At 39.8% G+C, this 14041-nt stretch overlaps 1 protein-coding gene across 2 annotated transcripts in view; it reads right to left on the bottom strand.

Annotated features, from left to right (window-relative positions):
- Positions 1-13840, bottom strand: part of TES (testin LIM domain protein) — a 28592-nt gene extending 14752 nt beyond the window's left edge. The window contains exons 1-2 of one of the 2 annotated variants that reach the window (XM_042018074.1): positions 13725-13840; positions 2742-2827 (exon numbers count right to left, since the gene is read on the bottom strand). In XM_042018074.1, coding sequence (XP_041874008.1) covers positions 2742-2827; positions 13725-13751 — 113 coding nt within the window. In that variant the 5' untranslated portion in view covers positions 13752-13840. Of the gene's footprint in view, positions 1-2741; positions 2828-3892; positions 7882-13724 lie in introns of those variants that run through there. The other variant, XM_042018075.1, reaches the window with a different exon arrangement.
- Positions 13841-14041: the final 201 nt, after the last annotated feature.

The raw sequence follows: 14041 nt of genomic DNA, 5'->3' as shown, positions 1-14041 counted from the left end.
AACAGCCTCCACAGGAGTTGCTGTTGCTGGGCACTTCTGGCACAAAGTCAAGGCTTCCCCGTTTTTGAACTCTGCCCCCACCTTGGCAAATAAAGAAGCTGGGAAGGGGCACAGCTGATTCAAATTGGTCAGCGAGGTTTAAATGCTATACAATGTCATGATCAGCAACACAACAGAAGTAGAGCGTGAAGAAGTCAGGGTTTCTGACTTCTAGAGCAGTTACTGCCTGGAGACTGACTGGGCATCAGTGTGCAGTGGGAGATGGCCAGTGATTCCCTTTGCATCACTTGCTCACCCATCACTTCACCTGTTAAACTATTTCAACCTGTAAGTTTCCTCACTTTTGTTCTTCCTTTTTTGTCTCCCATCCTGATGTTTGGGACAGGGAGTGAGCAGCTGTGTGGGTGTTTGGCTGCTGACGAGGGTCAATCCCTACCCCCAATTATTCTCCCAATGTGTAACAGTTTCTGTAATTACAATTCTTACTTCAACACTTGTCTTTTACAGAGGAGTAGCAATGAAAAAAGTGGGTAAACTTGAACTGATTTTGACTATTCATGTTATAAAGACAATATTCTGTCCACTTATGCTACGGTTTGTTCCTACTTAAAACAGTTTCAGATTTAAACACTAAGGACTAAATAAACAGATATTTGGGATGCATCACTTTCCATTTAAGTGGTGGACTACTAAAATACATGCATCATGCAAAGAATATTAATGTATCTTTTCCTTTGAAAACTACTTACAAAAAGCTGAATTAAGACTTCAGATTCACACCCTTATTGCCCCCAGCAACAGCTCAGCTGGAGAAACAGCATTTTCTAACCCATTCTTGAATTGTTTCAATTGTGAACTTTTTGACTGTTTCGGAGGCATGTACCATGTTTGTCTGACACTTCGATGAAACTTCTCAGACTACTTCCAACCACCTTATTTATCTGGTCTATCCTATATGAACTCAATTTCCAAATTAAATCTTAGCTAAATAGTCACTGTTTTTACATATTTTTCATTACTTTCTCTTTACTCCATGCTGCCTACAAGCTCTTACTTTCTAGGAGAGACAGTGTTCTGATGAGCTATGTATTCAGGACCTGACACAATGAGCCCTAACCACAGGAAGATAGTGCAACACAGATAAAGAAAAACAGGCAAAAATCCCCAAATATACACAGAAGAAGGCACATTTTGACTTTGCAATCATACTGTGATGTGACTAAACCACTTTAGCCATTTTACTTCTTTTTACTCCAAATTCTTTCATGTTGAAGAAAAAACTAGCAATTACAAGGTATAACATTAGGAACTCAGAAAAAGTTAAAAAAAAAAAAACAAAAGAGAAAGTTAACTGGACTTTTTCCTCCCCCACTCGTGATTTCCCCATCTATCACAGTGACTATGAACAAAAGAGCTTTCAAGTAGAAAGTAATACAATTTCTCATCTAACCATGGATAAACACTATTGACTCCTGTACTTCTTAAAATTCTCTTTTATTGCATTACTTACACACATTAATTCTGCTTTATTTTACTATTACTTCTACACACACCCCCTCAGAAACACAGTGCGTATTGAAAAAGTCTTTCCATAAATTAATTACATCTTTTATCTTTAGATGAGCACATTTACTTACTAGTGCATTATCACTTCTTGATCCATGTCATTGTTTGTAAGTTGTTTCTACAGCTACATATTACAGATAAGACTATAACTTCTTGATTATGTATCAACTTATATCAAGTTTTTGCTGTGTTTTGTCTTTGTTTGGCTGATTGTTTTCTAAACAGTCTCATCTGCAGTCAAACATTTAGACAAAGATGTAAAATCTCCTAGGCCTTCTCAGCAACTAATGCCACTATGGCTACCTTATAAAACCCCACAAAACAAAGCTCTACTGCAAATGCAATTTTCACTGTAATTAGACAGCATTGGTTAAATGCAGTAATTTTCATTGATAGCATGTGCTAGTGCTACTAACAATTATTTTTCTGTTCTTTTCAGGCTTTTCCCTTTGAGAAAGACCTTTTTTCTACAAAATTAGAATTACTAAGCCACATCTTAAAGCACACCCAGTATTATGAGTGAACTGGGCCACTGATACAAATATGCATTAATATACATATATACATCTTGTTTCAGTAAAACAAGAAAGGTCTTAATAATATACAAAGTTTCTAAACAAGTAATGACAGACTATTTACTGCTATCATCAACTCACTGGTTTAGGATCAGCACACCATCCAAGGCTCAGTATTATCTAACTTAGTTGAATTGTGACACTTCTTCCCCACCTGAAGTTGTAGGTGTATAAAAAGTTTCAACATATTTTCAAAATAATTTTACCTAGCATCTCAGATCAAAGTTTATGTATTTAGTCAGGAGTTGAAAAAGCATTTTATTACAGAGATAAAACACACTTCTTTCCTGTCATGTCTTGTATCATAAGGCTAGACATATTTTTACAAATCTACTTCAACTGTTCAGTCGGCTAAAGCAAATGCTGCAGTAGAAGTACTACCATTCACTTCAGGGCAGATGAAATGTATGTTCACAAGTGATTAGATACTCTGTTGTTACGTAGCTGACAGGTTCTGGCCCTGAACTGTGTCAGCTTTTTTGAAGCATCTTAATAGTTTAATTGAGAGAGAGAACTTAAGTGGTTACTTAGACATTTGCATACATGCGTCAAGGTCTGCAGTGCTGAGTCACAGCTTAGGATACACCTGGTGTCACTTACCTCCAGTAATGAAGTTCAAATCCTTCACACTTATCCTTACATTTTAAGCAGGGGGCACCAAATCCTTCCTCATGGCCCAAGCCCATCTGTGTACAGAGCAAGATGACTACAGTCAGCTTCAAGAATTATGCTGCATGAATGATCTTACTGATGCCTTTATAATCTGCAATCAACAGCTAAAGCAAAAGATTAAGCATTTGACTAAGCTGACATAAGGACAGCATTTTGGGATCCACTCACCTTCCTACTGTATCCATATAAGTAGCAGTGTTCACACAAGCCTGTACACAGGGTTGAGCTAAGCAGGCAGAGTTAGCCTTAGACAAAACCAAGTATTTTTCTGGCGACTTGTCTCCCCAGCCCAGCTTGCTCTACAAACTTCACATGAGAGAAGTAGTAGATTCTTTGCAGCATTTCCTTGGGTCTAAGGCTGTGAAACCACAGTAGTGAGGCCAGAAGATCTCAAGTCAATTTAATCCAGCTGTCTGGACAAAGTGATTTACAGTATATGACTTGGCAAAATACAGGAGATCAAGAAATAAACAGACCCCACATTTATATGCACTAACCTGGAATAAAGGAAACAACTAAGTGATATGTCTAATATTTCTGAGTATATTTGAGGCTACTCTGATAGTAACTGAGAGTAGCATATACCCTGTACAATTACATTTCAGCTGGACTCATACCAGCTTACTTTCCGAGGGGAAAGAAAAACACCACAGTAAGCAAAAGCAATGACCAGAAGTGATATGCAAAGGGTTTCAAAAGTATGGATGACCAATTCATTTAGCAGAGGATATATGAGAGACTATAAAAAACAATGCACAGTAAAGGCTAGGTATTCACACAACATAGCAACACATCAGCAAATTTAACCAAGTAACAGCCACCTGAAGTATGAGGTGAAAAACAAATATGAAGCACGATAACTTATGCATTCATATAACGCAGTAAATTTCAAATGTCTCACTCCAGCGCTTTAAACCGTTGAGGAACACTGCTCTCAAATGAGACACATGAAGGACCATGGAAATGTGGCCACAGCTGGGTATGCAGGCTCATGCCCAACACGCAGAGAGGAACCCATCCCCACACCCCCAGGCAGCACAAGGAGCGCTCCCAATGAGCTGTAGGTAGAAACAGCTCACCTGCAGTTTGGCTTTTACCATGAATGGAAACTGAGCTAGAACTGACAACTTCTGGTACTAATTTTTGTCCTGGCAACAACAACACAATGTCAGAGTTAATTAGATGTGGTGATACAGTTTTATTATTAAGTTTGCCATTTACTTAGCAAAATCATACTACTATTGTTGTTTGTACAAGGATATAAACCAGATCAACTTTCAACTTGTTTGTCCAAAATAAAGATAAGATTATTCACAAACCACTTGTTTAATACAGAACACACAGCAAAATGCAGCAAATGGCATATTTTCAGTGATTTTATAATTTAAAGGATCACTGCCTCAACAGTCATCAGACATCCCTGACGAAAACTTTCCTGAAGATTGTGATCTATTTAGACAAAAGACGTATGCTGGCAGCTATTAAGCTACTGCAGGGAAGGACATAACACTGTTTCTTGCACATCTGCAAGATGAAATACAAGCTGGCTGTGATCCTGGTGACATCTTCATCAACCTAGGGGCTCAAGAAGTTCACATGTTACAGGTGCTAACCTGAAGTCTACCAGTAGGTATGTAAGCTAAACATAACTTAAAAGATTAGGTTTCTTCATCAGCCACACTTTTGATATACTAACTGGTTAATAAAAGTTCATCTCCACTGAAGATGGGCATTTATAGGAGTCCTCTCATCTGCAATCTGGAGATCCCCATATGCATGCACAGCCACTACGTACCACAAAAAAACCGAGCACTCCTCTCAATTCACACTCAAAGAGAACAAGATGTTGGCCAGGATGTTTTCTAAAGGGAAAAAGGAAGCTAAACCAACACAAGACAACTGCCTTTTTTTTTTGGGGGGGGCGGCCGGGAATGGCAAGAAGGAAGGAGAGACAGGTTGTTTTTTATTTAGTGTTGTTTCTCTGGTTTCTAAAGTCATCCTCTCTAAAAAGCTGTTAAAATATGCTTGAAGTGCCCTAAACCAAACAAAACTCCCCAAAACCCCCAGCGCGGCCCCCCCCCAAAAAAGACACCATTAACCTATTCTCTCTTGTTGCTACTTCAGTTACAAACTGGCATTATTTCTTTATGCTCTCAGGCTATCCCTTCCTTCAAAAAGAGTGGAATGAGAAGAAAGAGAAATAGTGATAAACTCCTTAGTACTGTAATTACAAGATTTGGAAACATAGGATCACTTGTTTAGAGAATACTGTTTTATAGTAGAGAGAAATAACCTTGACATTTCAAGAATTCCCAAAACAATCTGATATTCAAGTAAGAAATATTAAAAGATTGCAAAATCCATTTTAGCTATAATTTACAAGCCTCCTAACATTTAAGTTTTTGTTTTTCTTTTCAGCTAAAAAAAAACCCTCTTCAGAAACAAATTAAGGAGAGGAAATACGTGTTATCTAAATGCTCCACCCAGAACATATTCTCTCTCCAGATTACAGGGACAACAACCAGCCAGTCTACTTGCACTTTCACAGCCAGCAGTGTCAGGGCAGATTTCTTCAGAAATACAGGATTCTACATTCCCTCCCTAGAAATAATGAGCACATCATTATGTAAACGATTGTGCAGCTTGAGACAAATGAATGAGCAAATGAAACTTCTTTTTTCAGTTTGCTGTGAAACAGAAAGAAGGGATGTCTGGGCACCTTATGGAAAAGGTTTAGCTGAAGACTGAGAGGCACACTGAAAACCAGATTAGATGTGATTCTAGATGCACACACAGCCTCAACCTTTGTTCTGACAGAGAAACTACGTGGCTGCTTGCCAAAAATTAAGATATAAACCAGCCAAACTCAAAAGCACTGTGGGCTATTGTTATCTAGAAATCGGTGCATTACACATCTCTCCAGAGTCCTGTAACAGGACATCCTTCAGCTCTAAGGAAGCATCAGCCTCAGAAGTCACTTTCTTCTTCAGCAGCCAATTCAGCTGCAGTTTAGGAAATTCAGAAAGCCTAAAACTGCAGTGTGCTGCTTCTTTACTGCGACCCATATCTATCCCCATGTCTATCCCCACGTAGAACATGGTCAGCTCGAAGCTGAAGCACTCAAGAGATACAGAGCAGGCTGAGCACAGCAGAGGTAATGCATGCCTGAGAACAGGAGGGAACCCATTTTCCCCAAAAACGGAGTTATGGGAGAAATGGCACAGATAGGTCAGCTGAAATAGTGCCAGAAGAAGGTTCCTGTCCGTCTACCACCATTAATTTTCATTTTACAGCAGAAGCTAACCAAACCCATCTGGTATTACTAAAATACCCAATATAGATTTAAATAGCCTGAGCACTGAAGATGATGTAACTATGATTGAGATCTCCCATTGCATGCTGCTTTCAAGATTACATAATACTCAAGGGCAAAAAACTTTAAATGGTTACAGCCAAGTGACAATTAGTGAAAAACTGCCCCATTTCAGTTCAGACTGGAATCCAGTGACAAAAGCTGGCTGACTTTACAGTAAGGAGTCATGAACACAAGCTTACTGTCATCTTAAAAACTCAAATGATCATACTCAAGTGTCTAAGAGTTTGTTCAGATGTGCAAGAGAAACAGCAGTTCCTATGAAATAGTTCAAACCTGACTTATCAGAAGGGTTTATTCTTAAGTTTATCGAAGATTTCTTATCTCCTCAGTCCCACCCAGAGACCAGAATTAACTCAGGCCTCAGCTGCTTTTCCTTCCTCACCCCAAGAGGACTCCTGTACCACCAAACAGGTGAGCTTCACCCTGCAACAGACAGTAAGACATCATACTGGTACTTCGCCTCTGCAAAAGATCAAAAACCTTTCCAGTGTTACAGATCCCTCCAGAATTTGAAAGCATGTGGCTATACAGTGAGAATGGATTGCAACAATTAACAGTGAGGCTCAGATTAGAACTAAATCTTCTTCATTATCCTTTTTGCAGATCTTTCTCCTGTGCTCTTCAGTGCTCCAAACACAGAACTGATCCATGTTAAAGCTATTCTTGGATTTACCATAAAATGCTAGGAATGTTCTGTTTTGAAGATTACCTAACTGTTGATCTATTTGGATGTTTGAGTGGGAAAACACCTGAATAGCACAACAGATTTCTAGTACATCTTAATGTGCTTTAGGCATTTTTAAAAAAGGGAAGGTAAAGCAAGAACAACAAACAAAAAATCCCAAAAAACCCATGAGAAATCTCATTGCTATGCATGCTCTGTTGCTGAGACCTGATCTTGCATCTGTACCATTCTGTACCATCAGAAGTCTTCTCTAGCAAGGAAACACAACAAACTGAAAATTAAAATAGGTTACAACATTTAATCTTTAAAAACAGAAGAGTGATGCTACTTCTTAAGATTCCATAATGAAAAAAAGAACAAACCACTACCAAAGACATATGAATATCTGGACAATGCTCTTATAAGACTTTGACAGACACTGTATGAGAAGAAAAAAAAATTCAGATCCGTAATGAAGAACAGTATCCCATGAACCACTCTGTATTTGTTTTTAACATGTCTAATAAAATTGATTGCAAATGTGACATGGGGTTTTTTAATATGCATTTTCATTTAGGGAAAAGTTGACTGGAATTAAGAAGCCTGGGTACAGAAGTTCATTTTGCACAGAAAGAAGGATGCCAAAAAGTGATTGCATCCAAGAAAAATATTTGAAAAATAATTTGGGCAGGACAGGTAGAAGAATAAATCAAGGAGCTGCAGTTGCCTGATAATACATAAGTCCCAGGAATTTATTTTATTGTGATATCTTCTACTAAATATCAAATAGCTCAGAAATTAAATATTTAAGAACTCTGCTACATAGTGTACCTTCAAAAGCCTAACAACTATTAAAGCTAGCTCAGCTGGACAGAAAACAAGCCTTCCTTATTCACAAAGTGCAGCATTACACTAGCTTAGTTTGCATGCATCTGACACACACTGTAACACTATCTCTAAACCTCCAATACCACACTATCCATCATCCAGTACTGCAGAGGCATTTTCATAATACTCCATGTATTTGTTTTGACATCAGCACTCTTACCCAGTTGCATCCTCTAATATTAGGTTTTCAGAAGCAGGCCTGGACACCTACATATTCATTTTTTAGGAGCTTTAGTCATGCAGGAAAGTGCTGCTTTTTTTCTGCTTTTAAAAGCTGTAGCTAGACAACCTCAGACTGAAAACAAGGCACAAATAAAGAGTTAGGCAGACTTAAAAACCAAACCAAAACAACAAAACCAGAAACACATACACAGCAGTACTGGAGTACAAGTTAGATCAGGTATATTCTGGAAATGTCAGGACAGAAGCCTCCTTACTCCCCTGATCTGTACTAATTTTAAGACTCTAGGTAACAAGTGTGACATGCTTTCATCTTAGCAGCCCTACTCTTCCTGAAGGTCACCAGGCCCTAAAAGAACCCCACCAATTTTGGTCATCAGCAAAAACTATGTATTAGGGGGTTTTGTACATACACACCTCTATAAAACACCATGCACATATATATGTATATATATACACACACACATCCCATGCTCATAAGTATTAGTTATATATAAATTAAACATGCATATCTATTTAGGATAGATTGTAAAATACAACTTTAAAATACACTACATTACAGTTACAAGGGGGTAGATGTAAATATCTATAAACTTTGTATCTGCCAGGAAGAAGACAGTAATTTGCATGACATGTTCAGTACACTTTTTTGAAGTAAAAAAAGTTGTTTTAAGCAACATTTACCAATCAAGTTTCATTGACAATTGCTACTCACCATTATTATTACTTACTTGGAGGAAAATAGAAACACTTCTTTCTTTTTTCCAGGAACAACTGCAGAAGCAGATCTTTGTTACTTTTATGACAGAATACTGTAACTCAAAGTAAGCTAATTTTCCCCCTTGCTGTAAAATACTTGGCTTATAGTTATACCCTATCCAAGAAAGCTCCATCTGATCTTAAAAGTCACGCAGTCCTGCATTCAAAGAGTTTCTTGACCTTCTCTTCAGGCATTTCATGATATTTTATAGTCAGACACCTGGGGAGTACTTTTGCCATAGGAAAAAAAAGTAAAAGTCAAAAAGTTTAATTTAGCCTTGCCATATTTGCCAAGCTTCTATCCAGGGATACTGAACAAAAAATAACTAGAGGTGTGGATTCAGACAGGTGTTTCAAAAAACTCACCACAAAATTTAAAATTTTTTTTTTAACTTTGATAGGGGAAAAACCCTCAAACCCCACAGCACATGCAGGAAGCAGTTACTTAGTTTCCATGTGAACAAAACTGAGGTAGTTCCTCTCACATCTTCATAAATGTTTTCATTCTTCTACTTGCAGGCAAAACTCACTCCTGAATCAAAGTACATTTCCTTGATCTTACTGTACATATGAAACAGCAGAAAAGATCTACTATAATGGGTTTCCATAGCAGTAACACCAAAACAAACAGTGACCTCAACAGGAAGTGCAGCCCAGCAGACATTACTAAATCATGCTTTGCAAAACACAGAAAAGTTGACTTTGCTCCTATACATACTTTATTCACCGTTCACTTATCAAAGATCATTACAGTTGTTGACTTAGCAATGTCTAAAGCACTCTGTGTTTGGTTTTCCAACTGTAACAGAACAAACTAAGTCTCACACCATAGAAAAATAACCATGCACAAATTCCACTTTAGAGAAGTTGCATCTCTTCCCCCCAGACTGCCTGGCCCCTTCTCCATCACAATCAAAGTTCTTTTTATAAAGCCAGTATTATACTGTGAAAGTTTATATGGAACAGACTCACTGCCAGATTCTTATTTTCTCTAGTGAAGCATGAGACCATGCTGCCAGCAGGGATGAAAAGCAGGACTGTGACCTACTGATTCATTTTACCAAGTTCAGAGGTGGCAGACAGGGCAGGAATCCAGACTTTTAGAACAAAGTTCTGCTAGAGTCTTCAACACAAAGCATTAAATCTTCATTTTCCCTATAGCCTCAAAGCAAGGTTTGAGAACACAGCATGTATTGTATTTGGGAGAAGCAGTGGTCTGTTTTTTTCACAAGTACTTTTCAAGCTGGAGATACTGTTTTTAGCCTTCAGCTCTGTTGTGCAATATTTTTATACACAACACTATCTTCATGATCCTCAAATGCAAGAGCAAATCCAATCTCTTCTGAGAAAAAAAGGAGAAAATTGTACAGTTGCCCTTAAACTCCCCATCCCCTTGAAAGGGAAATTGTAACAGACCATGAAGGTCTCAGTATTCACAAGGCAGCCAAAAAGACACTATTCACTGCCTAGATGTTTGCCAGTCATTTAATATGTATAAAAAGCATGGTGAACTGACTGCAAAAAAGTTACACGTTATTTCACACATTTGCATATGTTCTGCACATACATTGCTCAGTGCAGAAAGTTCATGCTGAAATTTTCTGTTTCTGGCAGGCTGCGGTTGTCCAGAGCCCAGGATTCAGATCAAGCAAGACATCTGGCTACAAGGTAGTACTGGTTGCTTTGGCCACTTGTTAAGACAGCAAGATGAGTTTTACAAGACATGAAAGAAACCAAATAGTAGAACTTAAATTAAAAGTCTGACCCAAGTAATTGTGCCCTTAAGATTCCTTAAGAAGGGTATGTTAAACAGGACTGGTGCTTTCCTGTCACAAGGCAGCAAACATATAAGGTATCCACTGCTGAAAGGATGGGTTAGATATTGTGGCAGGTGGGGCAGGATTTCTTCCTGCTGAACAGGTACATTGCTGGAGTCCTAGCAGTCTTCCGCTGGAAGGAAGCAATTCCATTCAGACAAACTGTGCTAGAACTGCTACATTTGGAGAAAAAAACCCACCAAACCTGGTACCAACAAGGAAAACAGACTTTCTCTGAGTGCTTTTTTTCTTTATACAAATCTAGACATGTAGATATAAATGTATGTAGCAGCTTTCCAAAGAGACAATACAGAAGCTCAGAACTGAATAGGGGACTCATGGATTACTGACACTTAGAGAAATCTTAGGAATGTCACCTTGGAAGCTTCATCTATCAAGTTTTCCAGAAACAGAAAACATCCTAATATATTACCCTGTACAGTTATAAATTAGCAGTTGCAGGCAGGGGAAGAAGCTTTTCTACAGCATCAGCTGAGTGTCTGAGCCTCCACACTGCATGCTGCTCCAACAGGCATTCATTTCCTTCTGCTCTGCTGAACACCAGGACTACAGAATAGACAACATCTAAACTCAAACTTAAAGAGTTCAAAAAAGCAATGGAATTACTTATCTGGGGACAACATGACAATTCCTGCTTTCTTCACCCCAGTATTCTAGGAATTTCCAACCCAACAGGCAGGTTAGCCACTCAGCAGTCCATAATGTTTACCACGTTTTTTGCCAGGCAATAAATACATACAAGTCACTACAAAATGGAAAGCTACATAAAGTACAAAGTACATTTTGTAGGAGGACTTAAGCTATTTTGGTGCAGGGTGCAAGACAAAAAAAGGTGAGAACTACAACTTGTGGTAAAGCAACCCATTGCTGCTGACAGACAAACTCTGACACAGGCATCTCCACCTCAGGAGAAGTTTCTTCTAAAAGCCAAGTAGTTTACTGGTTTTGATAAACTTGACTGGAAACTTCTCAGAATGTTCTTCCACCCTTCAAGAAAGAGGGAAGTTGACAAAAAAGAGAGAAGCAAAAAGATAATAAAACAAACAGGTTGAGAATTGGAATTAAAGGTCAGAAAAAGAAGATACACAGTTATTCCAGAGTTGACATGAACTGTTATTCTAATCAGTGTACAGAATCTAAGAAGTTTTGGTTAAATAAATCTTGGTAGTCAAAAAAGAAGAATTTTGTACCAAACTCTCTGGTGCCTAGCAAAGCTTCCCAGTTCTCCCTCGGAACAGATACTCTTCTGTTCTCTTGGGAAATAAGCTTCACCCAAGTTACAAAGAGAAAAAAAGATGAGGAGAAGATGAGAGCAAGGCAGGGGAAACAGCTCAATAACAGAAATAGTTTTCTGAATATACATAGAGTAGAAACAGAGAAAATGTGAAGTTTTTCAAATCATAGACATCTCTGCATATTAATATTAAAGCAGAACAGAATAGAAATACAAACTACTTTCAATAAACAGAGCTTTGCTGGTTTTCTTTTGCAGCTGTAGCTTCTGTGTCTATCTGAGCAGGCTCAGAAAAGTCTTCAGAATCTTCGAAGTTGATAAAGGAGAAAAGTAAAAGATGAGCGAAGAAAAATATGACAAAAATAGTAAAATAAATTTAAACCACACACAACTACCCAATAATGACAGTGCAATTTAAAGCAGATGTTCAGCAACTACAAGTTCACTCAAACCAAGACTCCATTATCAGCAGAATTTTATCAGTCATTTCACACCCCATATTTATTTTCTCTTTAGAGGAATAAATTCTGAATTAGACTGCTCTATCTTCCACAAATATGTGTCTCTCACCTCCTGGATTTCAATAAACTTCCAGCAAACAAGCTCTGTGATGCCATTAAGTTTCAGTTTGAAATCGTGCTTAGTAAATATAAGCAAATCTACTCAAGAAGCTGATTTTCATTACATACAAGGAGTCACACAAGGGGAGCAACCCTGTGCACACAACGAGCTTCTAAAGACAGCGATAGTACTTAGCTACACCCATCTATTCACTGATGGCCTAGTGACTGGGGGTTGATACAGGCAGTTCCTCCAAAGCAGGATCCTCACCCAAGTGACACTATCATGTGCTGACATCACTTGAAGCAAGCTGTAGCTCAAGGCTAACCATTGCTAGGATTCAGCCTTAACAGGTAGCCTTCCACACTAAACAACTACTTCCATTCCCGAGTCAGTTTCTGGCCTGCAAGCTGGAAAAGCACATAGGTATACAAAAATGCATATGTGTATTTTAAAACAAGTTGCTACCTTTAAATAAAACAGTTGAGGAATAAACCCCACACACGTTCATACAACATGCATTTCAAAAGACTAGTTCTCATATATCAATGAAGGTTATGTACAGATTTAACTCATGTTCACATATAAAGCTCCTTTTCCCATATCATATAGTATCAAAACAGATACTACAAATAAGTTTTTAATTTAAAAAAGTCAGTGCTTTAGCACTACATTTAATTTGTGAAACAACTAGAAGCAGAGGCCTATGAATATCCCACCTTAAGTCAGTTTTACATAGGAAGTTTTAAATTGTAAGTTTTGGAAAGAGATTTAATACAATTGGATTACCCATTGCTTTCTGTTACTTACCTTTTGTTTCTTGCCAGTCTGACGCAACTAACTAATCAATACGCCTTTAAAAAGAAAGAAAAACCAACCCCAGGCTTCTTGCTCAAGGGGGTAATGCATAGGAAGGCTGACATCACACTTGTAAGGAGTCAGTCACATCACAGGTCAGAAAATAATCACTAACGTAGCGACAGAGTCTTGGCTGCTTGCAATTTAAGTTTCATACCTACATACACAGGGTACATATATGAAAACAACTCTCAGATCTCAGGGGTTTACTGGGGGGACCGAACACATGTTTTACTTGCATGACAGAACAGCGGTACGTCCCCACCTGGGGCACCGACTGCGGCGACTACCTACGGTCGGGAGCAGCGAGGCAGCCCGGCTCTATGGGCACCGGGGCAGCGGAAGGTCCCCGGCAGGCAGCTCTCCTGCCTCCCACCTCTGCGACGGGGGCCGGGCAGGAAGAGCGGGGCGCCGGAAAGGGCTGATCCCGGCACCGGGGAGGCGACCCCAGGGCAGTCCCCGCGGGGGCTGCAGCGACGAGGCGGATCCGCCACTCTCCGGTGAGCGGACACCGGCGGGGGCGGCAGATAACCCGGCGGGCAGCCCCCCTTACCTTCTTCACTTTATTCTCTAGGTTCATGGCGGCGCGGGTCCGGCTGTGAGGCAGCTCCCACGGAGGACGCTCCGCTCGCGCGCCCCGCGACGCTCAAACTTCCGCTGCCCTGCAGCAGTGGCTGCAGCCGAACAAAGGCCGCGCGGCAGCCAATCCCCGCCGGCCGCCGCCGGCCCGGCAGCCAATCCCCGCCGGCCGCCGCCGGCCCGCCCCGCCCCGCCCGGCCGTGAGTCAGCCCCGGCGGGACCGGGGGTCACGGAGAAGGCGCCGCTGGTGCAGCCTCTCGCCTTCGGGTACAGATACCTGCAAACGCGGAG

This window comes from Corvus kubaryi, unplaced genomic scaffold (genome assembly GCF_017639235.1).
Source record: "Corvus kubaryi isolate FWS band 111438036 unplaced genomic scaffold, C.kubaryi_AGA036_p1.0 137, whole genome shotgun sequence".
In the NCBI taxonomy this organism is placed as follows: domain Eukaryota; kingdom Metazoa; phylum Chordata; class Aves; order Passeriformes; family Corvidae; genus Corvus; species Corvus kubaryi.
This window is presented reverse-complemented; position numbering and strand designations above follow the sequence as displayed.